At 41.1% G+C, this 26,061-nt stretch overlaps 1 protein-coding gene and 1 long non-coding RNA gene across 2 annotated transcripts; both read left to right on the top strand.

Annotated features, from left to right (window-relative positions):
- Window positions 1-435: 435 nt before the first annotated feature.
- On the top strand, window positions 436-2,613 carry LOC308287521. The gene is made up of 4 exons (XR_013962138.1): window positions 436-462; window positions 571-600; window positions 1,037-1,059; window positions 2,289-2,613. It is a non-coding gene; the product is annotated as an uncharacterized lncRNA (long non-coding RNA).
- A 1,601-nt stretch (window positions 2,614-4,214) lies between these two features.
- On the top strand, window positions 4,215-20,228 carry crbn (cereblon). The gene is made up of 11 exons (XM_080727695.1): window positions 4,215-4,293; window positions 5,346-5,458; window positions 6,113-6,315; window positions 8,076-8,225; window positions 9,890-10,052; window positions 11,877-11,939; window positions 12,396-12,480; window positions 12,889-13,004; window positions 15,637-15,701; window positions 17,085-17,216; window positions 19,634-20,228. Exons 1-11 carry the CDS (start codon window positions 4,224-4,226, stop codon window positions 19,815-19,817), a joined length of 1,344 nt encoding a protein of 447 aa, XP_080583821.1. The 5' UTR covers window positions 4,215-4,223; the 3' UTR covers window positions 19,818-20,228.
- The last annotated feature ends 5,833 nt before the right edge of the window (window positions 20,229-26,061 follow it).

Genomic DNA, 26,061 nt, shown 5'->3' with positions numbered 1-26,061 from the left:
TTTACTTTTCAAAAGGTACAGAGATTAGACTTACTACTTTATTACTTGCCTTCCTGGGTATATGCATGCAAGAGCTTTGGTCACTTTGGTGTAGAGGGGGAAAAGAGCAGTACAGAGTGAAAGGTCAAGTTTCGAAGGATCATGTGGTTAAATATCTGAAAACACAAATTGACATGAATCCAAAATACACTGATGATCGTGCTGTCAAACAATGAAACTATATGGAATCTATGAACAGGTTGTGGGGGTCCCTGCTTCATCTCTCTCTCAACTAAGGGGTCCTTGGCCTGAAAACGTTGAAGACCCCTGACTTCTCCATCATTTTGACTACATCATAGAGTTATATGGACTACATTTCCCACGTAGCTGAAGTATTGGCGCTTGAATATGATGTCACCTCAGACTATAAATACCGCCCTCTCACTTCGTCACTTCCTCTTTCAGCTGCTCTCCTCGTTTGAGGTAAGGTTGGATTTGTTTGTTGGCACGAAGAACTGAATCCAAATTAATCTACACTTTTCCCGAACCATCCACAGTATATTAACACATTTTCTCATTTCTCTTCCATAGACCCATCTTCCCCTCAAGATGAGAGCTAAGGTGAGTAAAGGAACTTTCATTTTGTTTCACACTTCCTCTTCTATCCTCAAATCAACAATGCTACTAACATGCATAGCTACTACTAGCTAACGTTAGCCATGTAATTGTCCAAGTGCAACGTTTTCACCAACTCACTACTATTTCTAGTGTATACTTAAAGCATATTACGAGCTTTATGCCGTTATTTGGCACAATATAGCTAAGCAGTCAAATTTGACCACTACATGTCTGCTGTGTTAGTGCAGGGCCGCGCCGCCTATGTTGTCTTTGCACCAAATCTTCGTTAAGATAACGTGAAGTGATCTTGACTGAATGGAAAATGCTTGTTGCTATTATTGCTAAATGTATCTAGTGCAAGGCCAAGAGGATATGCGGCAGCAACTTGATACCATAATGTATTGTGTGCAATAACCTGCTTTTGTATCTTTTCTTGCAGTGGAGGAAGAAGCGCATGCGTAGGTAAGCAATTCATTATTTATTATATTGGGACTGGTCTATGGAAGGCCACAACACAACCTATTTCCCTTAACTGCTGCGTAAAACAATATGTTGAACATTGGTAAATGTAAGAATTGTGCTTTTCATTAGTCTGTGCATGGGTAGCGTCTGTACAGTTGGCTTAATGCTCCCAGTCAATAGTGCCTAAATTAAACTCCAGGGATATTTGGCTTTCAGACATGTTGGGTACACTTTTTAACTACAGTTTTTTGTGTTCACCCCAGACAATTTGAAGTTGCTTGATTCAATATTTGATATTTATTAGATTTACTATTTAGGCATTTTATCAGACTTTTATATAAACTCTTGTAACTTGTAGTTCTATTGGGGTCCACCCTATGTTCCCCAGGTTCTATGTTCCCCACCTCACAGCATTAGTTTTAGTGAGGTTAGGTTTAGGTGGTAAGAAAGTGGGGAACATGGGTACAGTCCCGTTCTATTAGCCATGCTGGATTCACTGCAAACACCATCCTTGGTTCTAGTTAAAGAAGTCCTGATGTGAGGGGGTTGTTTTTCCTTTATATATTTGAAAAAAGTGAGAACCCATCCCCCTCATGCATTAGGACTAAATCTGTAACTAGAATGGTTATTTTCAGTAAATTTAACATGGCTAAAGTGTTGTTGTTGCTGCAATATTTAGTATATCTAAATGCTGAGACACTTCTGAGTGACTTAAAATGCCAGTTAGGACTGATCAATCACATGAGGTTCACTTGTAGGTCTGTCCTAGTCAGGCACTGCTATTGAGCTGGCAAATTAGTCAGATCTGATTCTAAATGCACATGGTCATTCTGTACAGTTGGTACTGCCTTATTTGTTAAATCTACTGCTCCAGATGTAAGGCTTGTTTGGCTATGATTTTGCTCCCAGGGAGCAAATCCAAGTTTATGTGCACCTGCTCCATAAGGAGGTTAGTGAAGCAGACCATAATGCTGATAACTCTGATATGGGCCTAGCTACAGTAGTACAGAATGTATAAGCAACTTGCCAAGCAACTTGCCATGGCAATCTTGGACAAGTGTCACTTGCATTGTATTTCATCCTAGCCCAACCCCAGCTTCAACACTTGAAAGATGAGCTGATGGCTTTGAGTTAATGACTTTGACAACTGCTAAATTCCGAACCTGCCTTAAAGCAAGGTCATTTTATTTTTATTTTTCTGACTTATCTTTTGTATGCTTTGTCCACAGGCTGAAGCGTAAAAGGAGAAAGATGAGGCAGAGGTCCAAGTAGACCGTCTCTTCACATGCAGCTGTGATCCTGTCTGGACCGTCAATGCGGACTGAAGCTTTGCAGCCCATGAATGTTCAGAGCTGAAGTGGATTGTGTAGCGCCAGCCTCATTGAAGGAACCAAGGCTGAATCCTGGTTTTGAGTACACAATGCTTCCCATGGCAACCAGCTATGGATGTCTCACTGGACTTGCAAAATGACTCTTGAGGATTGATCCCTTGTTCATAACATCGAAACAGCCGCTTTGTCAACAGATCGTAATAAACCTGTTTTACAAACTAAATGATTGTGGTATATTTTCAGTTAAGTGTGTTCAAGTGTGAACTAAAGGTGGAAGTTAATACTTAGGATACAGTGGTTTATGGGTGTTTCCCAACTTTTTTTCTGCCAGGGCACCCTTTTCATAGCCAAAACATCCCAGTGCACACCGAGATATGCAGTGTCGGTGTGTGGCTATTTTCAAAATGTTTGCCTCTTATATTACAATTTGGCCTTTTACAGTTTTATAAGTTGACTTAATTGATGCAGTAATGGTCTTTTCTTCTTTAGTTATTAAAAAGGTTTTTCACTCAAGGGGCACACCAAAGGTCTGGCACAGTGGGGAATACTGGTTAATATCATTATGGGCTAAACATGCCTGAAATAAAGAGTGTCTTGCTGACTGGCCTGTGTCAGTGGTTGGAACTGCTGTCAAAGTGTTATCATGCAACAGATTCAAAAGTGCTTGCTCAACCGTCTTATACAAAAGATAGTGTTCAAAATGGAAATCCTGGCACACCACTTGCATGCCACTTTGTGAACGTGTGGGGTAAGAGTCAAGTCTGCCATTACTGCTGACATCACATGTTTTGTAGCCTGAGATGGTAATCCTAGAACGGTTATATGGTGGGAGGATCGTTGGCTCTTTGTGTAGAGGTACATATGATAGCTCAGTCTTGGTGAGCTGCTATTTTAACCACCCACTGTAGAGCCTTGCTCGTGTCTCAATAAGTGGTTCTCAAATGTAGGCCTATTCATTTCAAGGACCCCAAGTTGGGAGAGTTCCAGACTTTGTTCCATTTGCACAGTTGTGTTAGACCTCTAATAATTGGAACCCCCTCAATGAACCTTGAGGGTCCCTGGACCCCACTTTGAGAACCACTGCACTGTCCTATATAAAGCCCACTTGTACTTATGTAGGCTTTTACAGTAAGGGCCACTACAACAGTACCACTCCCAGCAGTGCTGGAAAATAAATACTCCCATTAAAGTATCAATACTGCAATGTAGAAATAATCTGCAACAAGTGAAAGTCTGGAATTCATAATGTACTGGGTAAGTGTACAAAAGTAGGAAGTACTCATGCCGAATGTCCAATATCACTAGTTTCACATTGTGAGCTTGTAGATTGGCTATTTTCAAATGGCTGATGTGGTTAACATGTTTTGTAATCATCAAAATACTAGTAACTAAAGTTTTCAGATAATTAAATTGATGGAAATGTACAATATTTGTCTCTGGGATGGTATGTAGTGGTGTAAGTAAAAGTACTGAAAACTGAAGGAAAAAATAAACCTTTTTGAACTTGAGTACAATGACTTACTTTACACCACTGCCTCCCAATGCATTACACATCAATTTAATTGTCAGTTGGTTTGTCATTTCATAATATCATTGGTTTGAAACCCTATCTGTATTGTCAATTATGTTATCACACTTGCATCAATGCACACTTGAGTAATTTAGATTGCAAACTGGTAGGATATCCTCCAGATTCTAGAGAACATGGTATTTAGATTGAGTTTAGGTCATGCTAAAGATAGTATGTGCTCATACTGTCCCATTGGGGGGCGATCGGGAGCCATGTATTTGTTGCAAGCAGAAGAAGAAGCTGGAGATTGTAAACAGAAGGATATGGCTGACGAAGAGGGTGGAGGGGACAACATAGAAGACAACATGGGAAATCAGTTACAACTCCTACCTGGTAATGATCTGAATGAACTCTTTCCATTTCGTGAGGCGTTTTGCACAATAATACATTCGCGAATGATTTATACCTGCAAGCTAGCATGCTTTATTGCACAAAAGCAAGGCCAGATCTGATCACAACATCTGACTGGCACATCTATGTTTTCGCACTTGTTTTGCTTTCTGGATCACAGACTGGTTCATAAACAAGCTTGCATTTAATAAATGTACCTGGGTGTGATGATCAGTCATATAGGCCCCTTGTGTTAAAGCTCGCTAAACATTTCAGTCCGAGCCTTTATAACAACTGAGGCGTGTCAATGGATCCTATGACAACATTCACATAGTTTATCAACGTTTCCTGGCCAAGGAGGACCCCTTTGCTGAGAGAGAGATGAAGCAGGGACCCCCTCTATGGTCTATATTGTGTATACAATTGTGTTGCAGACTAAAAATGTTCATATATTTTATAGACTTGTTTGACTGCACTGTCATCACCAGTGTATGTTGGATTAATGTGTATTTTCAGACATTTAACCACTTGAACCGTCAATACTTGGTCTGCTCTTCTTTTCCCTCTACACCAAACCTCTTTGCCAGAAATAGTAGATCTACAAGCTCACAGCGCCTCGCGCTGCGAGGCTTGTGAGCTTGTAGATCTGCTATTTTTGGCTAATATTTCGCTCAAAATAGGGATGCTAGGGTTCAAGTGGGGGGACTGCCCATAAGTCCGAAGGTTCATTTAGTCCAAAGGTTCATTAGTCCGAATTTAGTTAGGGTTACTGAGGTTAAGGTTAGGGTTAGAGTTAGTCATAGTATTCTTAACAAATTCGGACTAATGAACCTTTGGACCAATGCCATGGCAAGTGGTTAATGTAAAAAACATCATCATATCACACAAAGATTTGGCGACCCCCCCTGTAGTAACTCTGGGGACCCCCTAGGGGTCCTGGACCCCCTGTTGAAGACCCCTGGTATAAATAGAGTATATAGGAATGTGTCATGACCTTATAAATGAGACTACATGCCATGCGCTATAATACATGATTGAATGATGTCTGATTGCAGAAAATGAAGAAGAGGAGGAGGATGACATGGAGACTGCAGAGGACCGGGACAGTGAAGATGCTGAGAAGCCTTCCACCATCAACTTTGACCCTAGTCTCCCCACGTCACATGCTGTGCGTGATGAAAGAATATAATATTACCTCAATAGATGATATACAGTATATTTACTAGCGATATCATGAATTTTGCTAAATGCAAATATACATGTCATAATACATCACATACTCATGGATTGAAGCTAATACTGGATTCCATAAAAGTCAGCAGGTCTTCTATGGAATCATGTCACACACCGAAAATAAGCCCTCTACAAGCTCCAAACGTGTTGTGCTGCGAGGAGTTGTAAGCTTCTACATGGACTATTTTCGGTTATTTGTTATTTTAAGATTAATTAAACTAAAAATGAAATACATTCAATCTTCCACAAAAGTATCTCGGAGAAAGCAAAGTATTTAAGCCAATCTGCAATTTATTCTATTGTTTGGCTGTATGTATGACTACCAAGACATAATAATTGTATATATTGTGCTAATTTTATGTGAAGTTTATGAAACACAGCGTTAGTGAGGGCTGCTTTCACGCTGTCTCACAAATCGCAGAATAGGACTTGGCCTAACAACATTTTTGTTGTGAGATTACATTTTGCTGTCATCCATGCATACCTCTTAGGGTTTCTTTGCATTGTAGCCATGTATCATCAAGTACTTGTCATTACAACGGTTGTGTCTTATTCACTGCTGGTGTCTCTCTGGCTCTCTGTGGTACAGTATCTGGGAGCAGACATGGAGGAGTTTCACGGTCGAACAGTCCACGACGACGACAGCTGCCAGACCATTCCCGTGCTGCCGCACACTGCTGTCATGCTGGTTCCGGGACAGACGCTACCTCTGCAGCTGTTCAGACCACAGGAGGTCAGCATGATGCGGAGCGTCATCCAGAAAGATCGCACCTTTGCCGTGCTCGCACACAGGTACACGTCAGTGGAGAGTAGGGCATTCACGAATCACGAATAGTGATTTTTAGTATTGAAATTATTCGACCTCAAAGTATTCGAATTGTCGAATATTCGACAGGACTGGCTAAACTGTCAAATATTAAGTAAGCAAGAGGCGAACATTGTGAAAATAGCAGATCTACATGCTCACAACGCCTCGCAACACAATACTTTTCTGCGGAACCGAGTCACATTAAATGTAATACCTACAATTCCAAGTGCTTGTCAGGGTGGGGGTCCCCAGTTCAAATATGTTTATTTTGGGGGTCACGGCCTAAAAAGGTTTGAGAACCCCTGGTATAGAGCATTAACAAATTCATCCACCAAGGGGCATTGACAACTCATTCTTATGACTTCCTATTTAGCCAAGTTTTATAAACTATATATTTTTTAAAGAGAAAACAATAAAAAAATAAAAGCGAATATTCGACTTCGGTGAACAACGTCGAATAGTGACTTTGATATTCGAATATTTGGTGAATGCCCTAATGGAGAGCTGGTTGTATTCGTAAACGGTGGTGGACAAAGAAGTTCTCAAGTGCTGAATTTTTTTTAGCCTGCCTGCCTGCTTGCTCAGGGGATGAATTGAATCTTGGGCCAATAGGTCAAAATTCTTGTCAGATCCTGTGTCAAGGCGAGGCATGACCTTTTGACACGATCTACATGTCTCAATAGAAGAGCAGGGAGACAAAATACAACCACCCCAATTGTATAAAAGTTATGTTGTATTAACATACTAGTCTACTGTACAGATTGGACAGAATTACATTATATTAATTTAGACCTGGAAGTCCTGGAATCATTTTATGCTTTAACTATTGAAAAATAGCAGATATACAAGCTCACAGCGCTGCGAGATTGTAGATCTGCTATTTTTGAAATATCTACAAAATTTGTGCAAATCTTTGAATATATAATTTTCAAATCAAACCTTTGTAACTCAAATCTTTGCTACTGGGAGTCCCTGGAACGACATATTTTGAGATGGGGGTCCACGGCCAAATACCTATAACTTTGACATGAAAAAGTTTGAGAATCACTGTTGATAAAAACATAAAAACATGAGTTTTTCAAAAAACCTTTAGGAGACATTTATAGAATCGGCTCAGAATATTCAAAGGCTTGCACAAATTTTCACGATTTTTCAAAATGAGCAGATCTACAAGCTCGCGGCGTGGCACTGAGTGCCGCGCTGTGAGCTTGTATATCTGCTATAGAACTCAAGTAAAGGTACTGTCCACTGCTGTTCATAAATGTAATTTCACTCTTCGATCAACACCAGATATCTAAAATCTAGGGATGGGATGATAAGCGATATTATCGTGTATCGTGATAAAAAACACTCACGATAATCGTATCGTGGAGATTTAATTTATCGTGATATTGTCCTCCGTCATTCACTGGGATCAATTCAACTTGCATTTGCCGAGCTGCATTATGCGGTACCAATTAAACCCTCTAGAATTGGTAAAAGGTACTTATAATATACTATAATATGTATTTTTTTCACTCTCTATCAAATGTCTTTGCCAAAAAATAGCCGATCTACAAGCTCACAACGCGCGCGTTGCGACGCGTTGTGAGCTTGTAGATCGGATCTTTCTTGGCAAATGTTCTGCTCCAGGATATTGGATTTTGATTATCGCGATAATATCGTAAATCGCGATTTCTTTTGTCACAATAATTGTGATATGACATTTTCATATCGTCCCATCCCTACTCAAATCTCTCTACAGCGGCTCAGGTGAGCCAGAGGCGGAGTTCGGGACGACAGCTGAGATCTATGCATACCGGGAGGAGCAGGAGTATGGGATTGAGACGGTCAAAGTGAAAGCTGTAGGGAGGCAGAGATTCAAGGTCCTCGAGATAAGAACCCAGGCAGACGGGTAAGCCGGAAAATATTCACCAACCATGTGAACAAATGGTTCGGGGTTGGGGATCAGAATGAGATTTTAGGGTTGCAACAATCGCTAATATCCTTAGCGATTATATCCTTAGCGATTATACTATAGCAGGGTTCCCCAATAGGCGGCCTACTGTCTGGACCACACCAACCCCAGTAATAATGGTGATATAAGAGCAGCAACAACACTAGTATGTCGTCGTTGTCGGGTGGAAATCTCGTATCTCCAAATTTGTACGTTCTTTCGCAAATCATACAAGGACGTTGCACAAAAGTAGTGAAAACAGTAGATCTACAAGCACACAACGCCTCGCACCGCGAGGCGGGCGTTTTGTGCTTGTAGATCGTCTGTTTTCACTAGTTTAAATCATTTTTAAAGTGATAAGTTCAAAACGAACGGTTTTGGACATACAAGATTTTCACCCGACAACGACGAAAACTGTCGCTGGAGTAGTGGGAACGCCACCGTCGCCCCCTGCAATGTTGTGGCCCTCGGCTTGGTACCCTAGACAAATATATACTGTATAATCAGCCAAATGTGTGATTAATCACTTAAGCTATACCTTAGACTTAGAGAGATGGCACCGCCGGTGTTTGAAAATAAATAAATGTAGACGTTGTCCTTTTTAAAGGTTGAGGAAAAAATGTACAAAGATTCACTTTGTGTTTGGACTGACCGCTCTCTTGATGACCATGAAGAAGTGTGATTTGACCACTAATGGCATGGATTTGATATTAAATATTGCAGCTAGGGGGCAGAGTCACTCTGTTCATAATCATCTTTCCAAGGAGGAGAAAACCAAAGATGCTTAAATTCACCTGTATTCATGAGGAGATCGAGGAGCAGAAGTATTATTCTTATGCACATATAAGTGATTCAGTGAAATTTAAGATTAATATAAAACATGTTTTATTTTGATCAAGACAAGTAAGCAGACTGCACTGAGGCAGCTCCAACTGCTTTTGTGACTTACAGTAAGTGACTGTGGGTTATGAAGGGGGTCTTTGGAAATGTGCATAAGTCTAAAAAATAGTCTAAATAAACTATTTCAAATATCCCCATGTAAAAAGTCAGACTTATCTTACCATTAAGACTTCCTAATCGGGAGATAAGCGACCATACACAAACTTTAGAAGGCAATCGTAGCCAATCAGGAGGGAATATGGGAAATGAGACCATGTTGATGACATGACTTCAGAGATACTGTGTACCGCTTTGCGTGATTTTAGGCCAGAGTCTGTAGGAGCAGTGTCCAAAAATGTGTTTTGCAAAAATGATCCTTATGATGGCGCTAGAAGAGGGCCATGTGAGAAATCAGGGACTTATCATTTCATGTACTGTACATAATGTGTTGAGCCAGCACACAATCATCAAATCATATGAATCGTTAAGTATGACATCATTTTGTAGGCAGAGGAGAATTTCTGCCCCCAGTTTCCGTGAATCGTTTTACTATTTTTACTATTTACACATTTTTCTTCTCTTTGTTGCTGAAAGGAAAGTGTTAGAATTATACTTTAGTCGTTATTTTTGTCTCAGATCTGTTGAAATAGCGAGGGACAGAAAATGCTCTGGGGGCAGAGTTCTCCTCTGCCTACAAAATGATGTCACGGCTTAAAAGCCCTTCTCTTTTTTTCTGTGTCCAGGATCAGACAAGCCAAGGTGCAGATCCTTCCAGAGCGGGTCCTTCCAGACCCCCTCTCTGCAGTGGCGCTGACACCTGTCTCCAGACTCCACAGGCACCCATCTAACAGACCAGCCTCTCAGAGCTCCAAGCAGGCCCAGTGCTGGTGGCACACATACCGCCAGGTCTGATTGATTCACAATGAAACTCTCTGCCATCGTTACCTAAATCAGGGGTGGGCAACTTCGATGATGACGAGGGCCACTATATTTCCACCTTCACTCCAGAGGGCCACATTGCATATTGCTACGTTCTACTTTGTCACTTTCTAGTTATTATCTCATACAAAAGAAGCAAAAAATAGCAGATCTACAAGCTCAAAACGCATCGCGCTGCGATGCGTTTTGAGCTTGTAGATCGGCTATTTTTGCTTCTTTTGAATTGGAATCCTGAATTATTTGTTGTTATTTTTGTATTGGAATCCTGAAATGTAACAGTTTGATTTAATTTCAAACACATTTAGTTATATACTCATGTTAACTTTATGAACCTAAATACAAATACCTACATTGGACATTAAAGAAATACATTTTAATACTACTATACTAGTCATTAAGCTAATATAGACAGAATTAAAGCAGGTCATGTTTGGAATTGTAACTGCTGAAATCAATAATATATCAGTATTCCAGTATTAACCAGCGGGCCGCATTAAGTGAAGGTGGGGGCCGCATGTGGCCCCCGGGCCGCCAGTTGCCCATGTATGACCTAAATAGATCACCAGGTTCAGCTTGACGTATGTCATCATTTTGAATCAGTCAAAGTGACGTTGTTTGATTCAATGTGCAGTGTACATTCTGTACAGCCGAGCGCTGAGTTCTGCTGAATCAGGGTTTCAGGGTCTGTGGATGGCAAGGGAGGGGCGTAACTTGAAGCTGTTTGCAGTCTCTCAGGCCGGCGGCTCTGTGAGCTCGCGAGACCAGCTGCTGTGTGAGGTTACAGGGTCCCAGGGCCTCGTGAGAACTCACAAGGCAGATCTTTTTCTTCTTTTTTTTCACTTTTAAATATTGTTTATTTTTAAATATGGAATATTAATTAAAAGCCCCAACACGCACGCACATGCACACAACCAGGCTCTTACAGTAAACTCGAGTACCTCCTAATTGAACCACATTTGCGCCAGAAATGTAATGGCCCTGCAGATGCAGTATTACATCTTGACGTTTATTTTATTTTATTGATTGAATACTTTTATTAGTCAGAAATTCACGTGGTACAAGCACATGGCACAATTAGGCATGGCAAAGGGTCGATTCACACTGTAATAAGGAGCCTAACTAATTTCGGTTCGGCACTGTCCAAACCCAAATATGGGTCGTCGTCCCCGGTTCGGGGGGGCGTCAACCGACTAAACTCGGATCCACGGTGCTGCCGAAATGTTGTGACCTCCCGACTTAATTTCGGTACTCAGCGGTGTCTTCTCATTCATTCAGCCCGGCTGCAAGTTCATTTTCTCAGCTATGAAGCCAAGGAAACAGCGGTAATTTGGGAGGGAGACACGCCGACTTCCAAATGCTTGTGTGGCCGTGATTTGAGCATCGCAGTTCTCACTATGGCTGGAGAGTGGAGGCTAGCAAAATGTGTTGGAAATATGGTGGGTCATGGGCTTAAGACCGAGAAGTAGTCGTATCAGTTTGTTGTGGGAGGTTTGAGGCTTAGTTGTTAGTGACATTGAGATGTTGGAGAACCAAGCATAATCAAAATGGCATTCACGAGGTCTCCAGCTAGAGTCATGAGACAAAAGTAATATATTCAGCCATTGTATACCCACATATTTATAGAACTTACATAGTCCCATGTGACAGCTTACTCAAAGGAATACCCCGTCCCCAGGACGGGGTATCTGCGATGTACCTAGTAAAGTATACACCAATAATTGCCAGTTTCTAAGAAAACATTGTCTGTTATGCATGTATGTACAACGTGTTCTTCTCCTTTCTGCACCGCAGAGGAAGTTCCATTGTGCGAGCCTGACACCATGGCCACCCTGGGTCTATGCACTCTATGACTCTGTGAGTACTGGAGGATACAGTGTGTATGGACTATTTGGAACTTCCCAGAACGATGAACATAAACACAGCTCAATCCTACCGTATCAGCCACATAGATAGATAGTTACCTTTATTATCCCAAGGGGGAAAATAAGTTGCCCAGAGGCAGCACAGCAGTATAAGGTTATTTAAAAGTTACAGAGAAGTCAGAAAAATATCAAAGAAAGACAAGAACAGAGTACAGTAAAGAGCAAGGTACATCAAGAGAGGGAACAAATAATATATAAATATATATATATATATATATACATAAAGTGTCCTAAAGCAGTCCTCCTCAATCGTGTGTCTCATTGTACAGTTTAAGGGCAGCCGGTAAAAAAGACTTTCCAAGTCTCTCGCATCTCTGTCCTGGCAAAATGGGGCACATCAGGGGCAAAGCCGTTTTCAAATACTCTTCTTCATTGTTTTACCATCCAGGAGTCTCTTATGAACCGAGTGAAAAAGCAGCTCCACGAGTGGGACGAGAACCTGAAGGATGACTCTCTCCCCACGAACGCCATCGGTTAGTTTTCTGCTTACATTATCGCAGAGGGATTCACCAGGCACACACATTACGGAATATATCGTCACTGTCGGGCAGAAACCTCGTATCTCCAAGTTTCAAATTTGTAATTTGTTTCGCAAAGCAAAGCCCTGCTTCATCATACAAGGCCGCCGCACAAAAGTTGTGAAAACAGCCGATCTACAAGCACAGTAGCTTGTAGATCGGCTGTTTTCACTAGTTTAGTTCATTTTTAAAATGATAAACACAAAACGAACGGTCTTGGATATACACGGTTTTCACCCGACAACGACGATATACATCACGCTCATACGTCTCCATTTGTGTTATTGTTTCGTCCCTCACTTCCTCTAACCCCCCTTTTCCGCCTCCCTCTGTCGTGTGTTGGTCCCGTCTGGTTTGTGTCAGATTTCTCCTACAGAGTGGCGGCCTGTCTGCCCATAGACGACGCGCTGCGGCTCCAGCTGCTGAAGATCGGCAGTGCCATTCAGAGACTGCGCTGTGAGCTGGACATTATGGACCGCGTAAGGACAGCTTTTTGCGACACACCGGTCCTTATTTAAAACCCATTTAGGCCTAGAATTATTGAATGCTTTAACCAGGGTGCCGTGCTGCGAGCTTGTAGATCTGCTATTTTTGAAAAAAAGTGAAAATGTTTGCAAATCTTTGAATATATGTATTTTCAAAGCGAACGTTTGTAACTCAAATTTTGCTTCTGGGGGGTCCCTGGAACTAAATATTTTGAGATGCGGGTCCGTGGCCAAATACGTATCAGTTTGGGGGTCCTCCACATGAAAAGGTTTGAGAACCACTGACATAGTAGTCTCTCAAGAACAGACTAACTGAGCTCCAGTTAAGTGAAAAGGACCTTTTCTTTGACGATGCATGGCTGGCCAGATTGCTGACATAGAAACATAGGTTTTTCAAAAAACCTTAGAAGGATTCAAAAGACACTTATGGAATCGGGTCAAAATTTTAATTTTCACGTTTTTTCTAAAATAGCAGATCTACAAGCTCACAGCGCGGCACTCGGTGCCGCGCTGTGAGCTTGTATATCTGCTATTTTATATAATATATAATAATACACTATAATTTGTACCCGTTCTAAATGGGTTAAATCCTGTATTCTTAAGACCGGGAACGAATCTGTGTCACGTAACCACTTTAACCATTATTTTTGTATACTTTAGCTATTCAAAAATTGCAGATCTACAAGCTCATAGCTGCGCAATGAGCTTGTAGGCTGGTTGGCTTTTCACAAAATGAAAGTTTCCCAATATTTTTTCTACAACTAGCAAGGATGATTGTAAGGATGGCATAACTGTTTAATCGTAAATTGACCCAGATGTCCGCCTTGGCCTTGTGTCCCTTGTTTGCCTACGGTCGACCAGAGGGCTCCATACCACAGGAGTCATGGATGCTAGTGTTTGCAGTGCATGTTCTAGTGGGTCATACTGCAGCATGCTGGGGCAAATGACAATGTTGCCATGTCTAGGGCTGTCACGATATGACATTTTACATGACGATTAATTGTCACTCAAATAATTGGTGATTAACGATTTAATTGTCTATTCGTCGTTGATAATTACATTTCTGTTTGGCTTTTAGGCTTTGAAGTTGCATATGGTAGATATGACACATGACCTAAATATACAAATACATTACTGACATATTTGACAACTTGGTACTTAAAAAATAACATTGATAGTCGAAATAGCCGATCTACAAGCTCACAACGCGTCGCGATGCGACGCGTTGTGAGCTTGTAGATCTGCTATTTCCACTATTTCTGACATTTTTCAACATTCACGATTATGACGATTATGACAAAATAATTGCGATAATGTCAAATAATCACGATTAGACGATTATGTAATAATTGTGACAGCCCTAGAGTCAGGGTCAGTGGTGACACAGATATGCGTACCTGCTCTAAATGGGTCAAACAAATGTTTAAGCATATTAAACTTAATCCAGCACCATCAAAAGTGTACACACCCACATATTACACATTAACGTGGTCATGTGTGTGTCCATAGTCCACGGATCGTGCACGACGGGTGTGCGTGAGCTACCGTCTCCGAGTTAGCCTCAGCAGTAAGCAAGTAAGCAAACAGAAACGGGGTACAACAACGTCTTGTCCCGCCCCAAAAAATGCAGATCCGGTTCCTGTTCCCGGTCCAGAACGGAAGCACTATCTAAAGCCCATTTTCCACAGGTCCAGCACCACACCACTCCACACCACTGCCAGGTTTTCCACTACAAGGACCTGGGTAGAGTGGTGTGAAGGTGGTACTAAACGTGGTACTAAAAAGTATCCACTCTAGAGTAGGTCTGAGCTGGGCCAAACAGGGCTAAACACTTCATAATGACTGATCACTCACTGACTTTTAATTTAGACCACCAGGATATAGTTGTAATACATGATAATAGATTCTATTGTGTTATAACCACTATTATAATCTATTATAGTGTATTATAATTATCATAGTAATACATTAATACTTTATAGTGTATTATAATCACAGTTATAATCCATTATAGTGTATTATAATTTAGGATAGTTGTAATACTAATTTATATTGTATTATAATCACAGTTAAAAGGGTCAATTTGTTTCTTACCGATAGGGGTACTTTTGTGTAATGGAAACTGTAGATATTTTTATGTGGTGTGGTGTGGTGTGGTGTGGTGTAGTGTGGTGCTAAAGCTGTAGTCGAAAAGGAGCTTAAGGGTACTTAAGAGCAGCGGAGCGGCGATCCGATTTTGGATTGTTTTTATAAATGAAATCAAATTAAATTCTCTGGTTTCTCGGGCGGGGGCTGCCTCGACCAACAGCTTTTTCTCAGGAGTCTCGGGTCGGGTCAGTAAATGAGTTAATAATAAATATATGAAGAGCTTGAATGAGAGGATAGTGTTGACTGGCCTGAGACAAACTTTGAGAAGCACAGCAAATTATCTGTTCCTACTATTCTGCTAACTAACAGTCTGAGCTAATCGAGTGTGTGTGTGTGTGTGTGTGTGTGTGTGTGTGTGTGTGTGTGTGTGTGTGTGTGTGTGTGTGTGTGTGTGTGTGTGTGTGTGTGTGTGTGTGTGTGTGTGTGTGTGTGTGTGTGTGTGTGTGTGTGTGTGTGTGTGTGTCTGTCTTCTCTTCAGTGTACCTCCCTGCGCTGTAAACAATGCCAAGACACAGAAATCACCACTAAGAACGAAATCTTCAGGTGAGTTTTGCAACAAGTTCTTTTTGTTAGTTTCAGTGTCTTGAAATTAGCCCCAAGTGGGACACTGAGAGTTCACTCCCAGTGTAGTGCTTCTAAAACAAGTGAAAAATCAGGAACCACTGTACCCTAAGGCATACATGGGCAACTGGCGGCCCGGGGGCCACATGCGGCCCCCACCTTCACTTAATGCGGCCCTCAGGAAATACTGATATATTATTGATTTCAGCTGTTACAATTCCAAACATGCAAACATGACCCGCTTTAATTACTTCAGTCTATATTAGTAGCCTATATTATTATTATTTTATGTCCAACGTATTTGTATTTAAGTCATAAAGTTAACATGAGTATAACTAAATGCATTTGACATTAAATCAAAATGTTACATTTCAGGATTCCAACTAAAAAAGAACACAAAAGAATTCAGGATTCCAATTCAAAAGAAGCAAAAATAGCCGCTCAAAACGCATTGCAGCGCGACGCGTTTTGAGCTTGTAGATCTGCAAATTTTGCTTCTTTTGTATGACATAGTAAAATGACAAAAGTACCACATGCAATATGCAATGTGGCCCTCTGGAGTGTGTGTGGAAATATAGTGGCCATCATTAAAGTTGCCCATCCCTGCCCTAACTACTACTGCTTGACCTACCTTTATGCAACTGGCTCTCTAACAGTTTCATAAAGGCTAGCTAAGCTCTCACTTGTGTAATGCATTTTTGTAAAAGGTGTTTTTTCCAGCACTTATCTCCATGTCAAAGAGGGACACAGAACCACAGGCGGTGAAGTTGTGCAGAGTGCGGGCCTCTGTATAAACTGTTCTGATCTGTGCTGCATTGCTTGAGAACATCCAGATAGTCTACTCTACGGTGTATTGGTGACTAATACCACATGTGAAATGAGGTCATCTGCTTGGTGATCAAAACGACTGAAATAGGTGCCTGTTGATTCAATTGCCCAATATGGAATTGGTGCCAGCACTCGCTAGTCGCTACTGTAAGCAGAGCAGGTTTATTCTATTACATATTTTTATATTCTTGTAAACATTTTGTCCCTCCAAATGGTGGAATGTGCTTTTACAATACAATCATGATGGCTAACCGTGTATTTGAATGTGTGTGTTACTGGTTATAAGTGTGACGTGGTGCACACACACTCCTGCCTTCATGTACATTCTTTCAGAAAACAAAGGACTACAAATTACAAAGCCTGCGAAGGATTTTGGAAATTCATTGATTGAATTCATAATTATGCTCATTTGGCAGTTTGGCATGCAATGTTTAAAATACCTCTAGACTACAGTACAGTCTTTTGTTAAAACTGGTCTGGAGTTTGTCATGGAGATATGAATCACCTTTTTGTCTCTCTTTCTCTTCCTTCCTGCAGCCTGTCTCTGTACGGCCCCATGGCTGCCTATGTCAACCCTCATGGTTACGTCCACGAAACCCTGACCGTCTACAAAGCCAACAACCTGAACCTGGTCGGCCGGCCATCCACACTGCACAGCTGGTTCCCGGGGTAAGCTCCCCCTTTATTAGGATGCCATAATGTGTACCGATTTGTGTGACTTTTAAGGCAAAATCCAAGGCGTGGAGAAAAGGTCTGTTTATAAACTCCCACAACTCTCACAGAATACTCCATGCGTCTTGTTTGCAGTCCTATTCTCAGTACTGGATTCTTCATTCACTGTGAAACAACGCAGCAAAAACAACATTTCCCCATGAATTCGAAGCTGCATAGGGTGATTGATAGAAAAATAATATATATTTTGGGAGTGACTTATTTCTTTAATATGGACAGAGTGGAAAATCCATCTTATAGGGAGGAATACCGTATACTGAACTGACTTGCCATCATTGCGACTAGGTTATATAATTTCCCTCACAGAAATTGAGACACTTTATATCCATGGAAAAGAAAGAAGCCACCATATCCCAGGAAATCATATTTCAAGCATCACTAATGGTTTGCAAGATGACTGCTTTTGTGTGATATGTTGTGGTATTAATCATCATTGAAGAAAAAGAACACAGCTTATGTTAATCAACATAATTAATATAACAAATTCATTGCCTGTGGTCAGAACAAAGCATGAAAATGCTAAAAATAAGTATTAAAATAAACATTGTTTCTTTTGTCACGCCATTATGTTATGATGCTTTTCTGGGCTGAACAGGTGTCAGATGTGAGATGCACTTGTAGCTTGGTGCCAGGGCATCTTGCTTCACTTCCACTGTTCCCATGTGAAAGCTTTGGATTGAGGACATGCAGGGGCAGGGACGTGCTGGCCATTGGGAAAAGCGGGACAACTCCCGAACGGCCGGTTCATTTCCGGCCGGTCCAAGCCGGCCATTAGGAAAAAGAATTAAATAAAATGTCGTCCATCGTTCCATTTTGGGGGCTGGGCGGCCAACAAAGTAAATTGTCACTGTCGGGCAGAAACCTTGTATCTCCAAGTTTTCGCAAAGTAATGCCCTGCTTTATCATACAAGGCCGTCGCACAAAAGTAGTGAAAACAGCAGATCTACAAGCACACAACGCCTCGCACCGCGAGGCGTTGTGTGCTTGTAGATCGGCTGTTTTCACTAGTTTAAATAATTTTAAAAATGATAAATACAAAACAAACGGTTTTGGACATACAAGGTTTCCACCCGACAACGACGAAATGTAACTCATGTAATTGGCCCACTGGCGTGTCACTTGTCATGATCTGAAATGGCAAATCTTTGAGTAGCAGCAGCGCTATAGAGAGAGATCTCTCTCTAGCGCGCAATGAGGGCCTCTCCAACTCTTTTTCCCGGGCTGAATCAGGGGTCCAGCGCAGGGGTGAATGTACTGTTACTGATGCAGTGACAGGTGTGGGGATTGTACTGATTAGACACATCCATCTACACTATAACATCTGCAGAGTTAAGAGAGGCCAGTTGAACAGTGTTTGTTTCGAAGTGTGCGTACAGTATATTGCACAATAACTGACGTGATGATTGGACCACATCTCCATCTAGTGTTCCAGTCAAACAGGGGATCCTCTGTACATGCCATGCTATCTTTAACCCATCAACACTTGAAAAATAACTTTAAAAACGTATGTTTCTTTATCTGTGGTGCTCAAAGTTTTTCATGTTAAGGACCCATAGAATTACGTGTATTTGACCGCGGAGCCCCAGCGCAAAACATTTTGTTCCAGGGACCCCCCGGAAGCAAACATTTGAGTTACAGATGTTCGCTTTAAAAGAACATACAGTATATTCAAAGATTTGCACGTTTAAAAAAAAGCTCATAGCGCGGCACCGAGTCCCCGTCTTAATGGATTAACCCATTTAGAACGGGTACACTGTATTGTGTATCATTATTTTAACTATTGAAAAATAGCAGATATACAAGCTCACAGCGCTGCGAGCTTGTAGATCTGCTATTTTTGAAGAATCGTGAAAATTTGAATTTTGACCCGATTCTATAAGCGTCTTTTGAATCCTTCTAAGGTTTTTTGAAAAACCTATGTTTCTATGTCAGCAATCTAGCCAGCCATCGTCAAAGAAAAGGTCCTTTTCACTTAAATGGAGCTCAGTTAGTCTGTTCTTGAGAGACTACTATGTCAGTGGTTCTCAAACCTTTTCATGTGAAGGACCCCCACAATGATATGTATTTGGCCACGGACCCCCATCTCAAAATATTTAGTTCCAGGGACCACCCAGAAGCAAAATTTGAGTTACAAACGTTCGCTTTAAAAATACAAATATTCAAAGATGTGCACACATTTTCACGACTTTTTTTCCAAAAATAGCAGATCTACAAGTGCCGCGCTGTGAGCTTGTATATCTGCTATTTTTCAATAGTTAAAGCATAAAATAATGATACACAGTAATGTGTACCCGTTCTGAATGGGTTAATGGATTAAGACGTTACTGACCAGAGTACCTCTTCTTCACCCTCAGATATGCCTGGACGATTGCTCAGTGTCGCTCCTGCGGGTCTCACATGGGCTGGAAGTTCACGGCCACAAAGAAGGACATGTCCCCGGCTCGCTTCTGGGGACTGACCCGCTCGGCCATGCTGCCCCGTATCCCGCAGAGCGAGGGCTTGGAAGGCGAGGAAGGCTCTCGTCTCCTCTGCCTGTGACACTGGACTTAAAAAAGAAAGCCCCTTTCCCACTACGAGGCAGAACCAGAACCTTCCCGAACCTGAACCTATTTTTTTTTTTTTTTTTGGTTCTGGTTTTGTTTCCATAGATAGCGCACGGCCTGGTTTCAGAGAAGGTCAGGGTTCCCACACATTTTTTACAAATTAATTTCCAAAACTTTTCCAGAATATTTAACCCAATTTCCAGGACTATACAACAATAATTCAGCTCAATAACAGGTCGCTTACTCCTATGTGCAATGCCCAAAGACAGGGAGTGTATGCCAGTGGTTCTCAACCTTTTCAGGCCGTGGCCCCCCGAAATAATCATAATTTAACTGGGGACCCAGTTTTTAACTGGGGACCCCCCCACCCTGACAAGCACTAAGAGTTGAGGAATTTTGTATAAAACGGTTCTATTGGGAAAATAGCTGATCTACATGCTCACAACGCCTCGCAACTCGAGGCGTTGTGAGCATGTAGATCAGCTATTTTCACAATTTTTGCCTCTAATATTTGACAATTTGGCCCATGTTTAATTTGTCATTTCAGAGGTATTAACAATATCAATAACCAAAGACAAAGCATAGCTATTTTGTTCCAGGACCTTCCAGGACCCTTGATAAATTCCAAAACTTTTCCAGTACTGGAAAAAATATTTTTCTAATTTCAAAATATTTCCTGGAATTTCATGACCGTGGGAACACTGCATGGTTCTGGGAACCTTTTTTTAGGCCCTGCTCTTGATATAGTGCTAAACTTGAGTTCTGGGGCCAGCAGCGCTGCTGCTCCTTTCTGAGACCTGGTTACTGTAGGTCTGGTTATATGGAAACGTAAGCAGAACTTGGTCCCGGAACTTGACGGGTTCTTGAAGGTTCTTGGTTCTGGAAAGTTCTTGGTTCAGCCCTGTATTGGAGAAGGGGATAAAGTTTGCTTCCATGCTATGGGTCATCATCAATCATCACTAATTGGGGTTTCCTTTTAGTAATCAATATAATAATAATAATAATAATAATAACTTGAATTTATATAGCGCCTTTCAAAAAACCCAAGGCGCTTAACAAAACAGAAACAAAACACATTATTGTCCAAAAGCCTGAATGAATAAGTGTCTCTTCAGTGCGGACTTAAAAGAGTTCAGTGTTGGCAACTGGCGACTCGCTATGGGGAGGGAGTTCCAGAGGGTTTAATATATCACAGGCGGCTTAGAAACCATGGCAGTGAATTCATCATATTTGTGGGGAAAGTCATTTTAAAAGACCCCAAAGGCAAGTGTATCGAATTAGAACAGGATAGGGTCTCCTTGAAAGGAATAATTCTGCAAGATGAAGAGCATATCATAGTCATAGAGAGCTTCTGCTTGACATGACCCTCCTATTTCTGTCTGGCCAGCCACTTTCTTGCTGAACACACACACACACACACACACACACACACACACACACACACACACACACACACACACACACACACACACACACACACACACACACACACACACACCTGTATTATGGAGGGTGGGTAAACTGGGCATACAGTTGAGCTGAATATTCAAACACTTGTAGTTAGCATTTACCAAACGTAACCCTGTTTATTTAACCAGGTGTAAAATCAACAAATTAACAATTAATAACCCGCTTAGGTTTCAGGTTGTCTTATGTTCTTTTTTTCTTTTTATTTAATTGTTTTGGGTTGGTCTATTTCAGCTGTCACAGGCCACTGACATTCATTCATTGTATGAAAGCAGATGGAAAATGTGCGTAGAGTATGCCACTCTAATAAGACGAGACTGTTTTTGATCCTTTCGATAAGAATGAAATGTGTATTTTTGTATCCATTGAGTGAGTTTGGAAAATGTTATTTTACATATTTTTCCGTGTATGCAGACGCATGCTTCATATGTCCCACCTGTTTTTCTGAAAACAGACTGTATGATATGACGGGGGGGGGGGGGGGGGGGGGGGGCTATTTTGTAAAGAAAGATGGCTCATTGTACAGTAAAAGACATTTGTGCCTCTTGTTGCTTCATATGCACACGGGAAAACTAGAGTTTGCTTACTTGCCTCATCTCGAATAGATCCTGATTGAGACGAGTCAAAGCTGATTTAAGCCAGTTAATGCAGAGAGCAAATGCTGTAATTTTCTTTTGTCCTATACAATTTTCATGTTGTGTGTAAAATAGCGTGCCTATACTGCAGCTCAATGTCTTTGATTTGAGTTTAGTAAATCAGGTTGTCCACAGACACCGGTGAAATGTTTGTACATTGAAGCGTGGTAACTTAAAATAGTTTTATTTTGTCATGCGTTGTGAGATTTAAGCTCATTTTTCTGATGCGTGTGTTCGTTGCTAATGTCCGAGGCTGTTGGCTCATGTTTGTATAGATTTAATTGTACATAGTGGCAATGATTTGGTGTCGTCCGACATAACGTGTTCTCCTCAATCTACTGCATGTAGAATCTGAAAACTCCTATCCTGACACATTATCAGTCTTTGACTCATCGGCTGGAAATATAATTTAATGCAATAAGAAATCATTTAGAACGACTATGGTGGTCTTTCTACTACGCAGTCGCAGTGTGCAGCATTGAAATGTTTTGTGATGTTTTCCACAACTGGTATGAGTGACCCTGAAACACGGGAAAGATTTCTGGCAGTAATTAAAATCTTCTGTTTTGGAAATGATATACTGTAATATGCAGTAGAGTTGGTAAAACAATTATAATCTAGAGTTATTAGGCCTGTTAAGAATAATTTAGAGCGTCATCTCTTATATATAATTTGTCGTATGACAAATGGCAAAAATAGCTGATCAACAAATTGATCCACACATAGTTCTTGTCTCTTTAATTACTGATACTTATGATGCTGTGATTTACTCCTATGAACATGTACACAAGATATAATACTAATAAAGACCACCGTGAACCTAGAACCAGCTCACAACGTGCCGCAATACAATCAATGTGTTGTGAGCTTGTCGATCTGCTATTTTTTTAGATGACGGCACTACTGGTGATCTGTGCTGATATAGACTCTTCTAGGGAAAAGGAACAGCATGTCAAATGTAAAACAACGAGTGCTGGTGTCTTGGTGATGCCTCACTGTCCTGTCTCCTGGGTTTGTGCTAGCCCGGCTGTCAGATCTCCATACACCCCTGACAATATGTGTGCTACACTGAAGGCCACGGCTCAATTGCCTGGTTCCAAAGCTTGTTATCTCATGTCTTTTAATTTGCCGTCAAGCCAAATAAATATACAGTTCTACTGTGACTCCCAGAGAGTGTCTTGCCTGCCTTTGTCAGCTGGTAAAGTGGTGTGTTGCTTTGAAAGAAGCACGTAACAAGAAATATAATACCAAACTAAACAAATAACCAGGAGTACAGCGAGTCATATTGTTGGGCGACCATTCCCACAATGCTTCCTTTGTAGAAGCATAAATTAGACTAGGCTACATATGTTTACACAGGACTGATGTCCTGAATGAGATGACTAATTAATTTAGGAAGGAACACATACTCACATCTTAAAGCCAGTCTAATAATCTGCCTGGCTCCTCACTGGCAGGTGAGCCTGTAGGGTGCAACAGCAGTGGCAATCATAGAAGGAATTAACACATTTTTAACTGGCATAATAATGACTAAATTGGGATAAAAGCATGTACAAGATTATTGGCTCTCACTTTGATGAGAAAGAAGTCTAATGGACAAAACAAATCTACAAATGTCTGTACATTTCATAATGTAGAACCCTGATGTCATCAATATGACATCATAGTATAGTCGTCACACACACACACACACACACACACACACACACACACACACACACACAGGCACAGGCCTTCATCTGCTCTTGTATTGAGATATTTTCCACTGAGGAAACGGAAGTGAAAATTGGAAATATGGAGATGTGTTGCCTTTTTTTCCGATGATGAAAGGGAAAAAGGCAGTGGAAAAAAATGCCATTCACTTAAAATACGGCACCCCCTTCTTTCTTTTTGGCTTCAAAGAGACATTATAGACCGGCCTCCAATTCCTTTGATAATGGGTGTTGCACTAAACACTAGACAAGGGGTAACAGGTATTGCATGACCGAGGGGCATGAGTTTTCAAAGGGCACTGTCCTGGTCAAAATGTAAATGTGTTATCAAAAGGTGCAGAGCACAAAGGTCCTTTTGAGGTGCCAGCCAATGGAATAAACACTTAATACGTAAATACATGTGAGCATGTAACAGATGAGCAATTATGGCTCATTATTCCCCATGTGCTAGTTCATGTTGTATATGGATTAATATGGTTTTATACACTGGCAGGTGTACTGATATAAACACCTACCTACCATGGATGCAGGCTCTCACTGCTCTACCTTGGGAATCAAATGTAAATACACTGAATCTCATTATTTGCATCAGAGGCCAGCTCCCATGCTAAGATGTAGTCAGTGGTGGTGTGTGGCTGTATTTCCAAGACTGTACGCACCATGTCACTAATTGTTCTCAACTCAATAGATTGTAATGTTGTAGACAAATACTATATGTTGTCTCTAGTGACCAGGCCTGGCATTTCGTCATTTTAGGGGCAAGGCCACGTGGCCTTTGTGTCCATTGTTTGAGGGCACAAAGGCCAAATGCTAGGGCAGGAAGGCCATCAAATAAAACAAGATATTGGTCCATTGAAATAATTAATTTAATTCTAAAGGGTTAAGTATGATTTTAAATGTAATATGTAGACTATCTGCTGTGAAATAAATAAATTGGTAATTACAATCTGATCCATGCTCAGCCCTGCGCCAATCAAAGATACTGGATTGGTTTAAAAAATGTGGACTCAACAAAGGCATTTGTGTCTACATGACAAGAAAGAGACACAGGAGAAAGTGGTACAGTCAACTGGGGCATTAAGGCCACTGTGGCCTCAGGGCATGCCATTTTTTGAGGGGCACAAGGCCAAACTGAGGGGCAACAACGGCCATGGCCTTCATGGCCTCCTTGAAATTCCTGCCCTGCTAGTGACCATTATATCAGTGGACCATTACAGATGACTGCAGGGAAGTGCATGATACTTGTCCTATGGTCCTAACCCTGATGTACAGTAGCCTGTTACTTCAAACGACAGTGGTCCTATTCATCAACTCGCTCAGTCCAAACTTATATTGATCTTTCAACAAACGTATCACAAGTATCATGCTTGTACTTTTTTTGTACATCTGACAAATATCCGATAAATACCTTTTACAAATATAGACAAGGAAGATAGCATGTTGTGAGAATACCATTTAATTTAACAATAACAAATTGTTACAGTAATAGAGATACCAATGTCTTACTCTCAAGGGTAGGATAAGTTAAAGCAGAGCGGTGGTTCTCAAACCTTTTAATTTCAAGGACCACCTTTAACTCTGACAGTATAAATGGCCCTATAACAGGTCCATTTGTATACTGTTACTGTTACAGAATTGTGAGGGTCAATTTAGACCTCCCTGAAGGAACCCTGAGAGTCCCTGGATCCCACTTTGAGAACCACTGCTAGAGTGTTTGTTCAGTAACAGGGGTCTCCCCATCTCTTAAATAAAAATCACACCTAGTGTGAAGTGAGCAGTGCTATTTATGAGTTAATTTCATCAAGCGTCCCGCTGGCCAATCACATCGGAAAGCTTGAACAATGGGACAACAAACATTGACCCATTTGTGCCAAGATGTAGGCCATATCTAGGCCAGATGTAGGACACACTTTTTTATGGGCCCGGACAAAGCCAGATGTTGGAGCTTGGCTCGTTCCAGGAGCACCGCACAAAAGTACATTATCAGGTTCCAGTCTGCTAATTTCTTTTTGTCATCACTCATTTCACTTGTTTTTCCTGATTGGATAAAGTTGGTATCCCGACATGAAAATCTTCTGTTTAACGGGTACACAGTATTGTGTATCATTATTTTATGCTTTAACTATTGAAAAATAGCAGATATACAAGCTCACCGAGTGCCGCGCTGTGAGCTTGTAGATCTGCTATTTTTGAAAAATCGTGAAAATTAGACTTTTGACCCGATTCTATAAGAGTCTTTTGAATCCTTCTAAGATTTTTTGAAAAACCTATGTTTCTATGTCAGCAATCTGGCCAGCCATCGTCAAAGAAAAGGTCCTTTTCACTTAAATGGAGCTCAGTTAGTCTGTTCTTGAGAGACTACTATGTCAGTGGTTCTCAAACTTTTTCATGTGAAGGACCCCCAAAATGATATTTATTTGGCCAC

This window comes from Nannobrachium achirus (assembly GCF_963921795.1).
Source record: "Nannobrachium achirus genome assembly, chromosome: 6".
NCBI classification, from domain to species: Eukaryota; Metazoa; Chordata; class Actinopteri; order Myctophiformes; family Myctophidae; genus Nannobrachium; species Nannobrachium achirus.
This window is presented reverse-complemented; position numbering and strand designations above follow the sequence as displayed.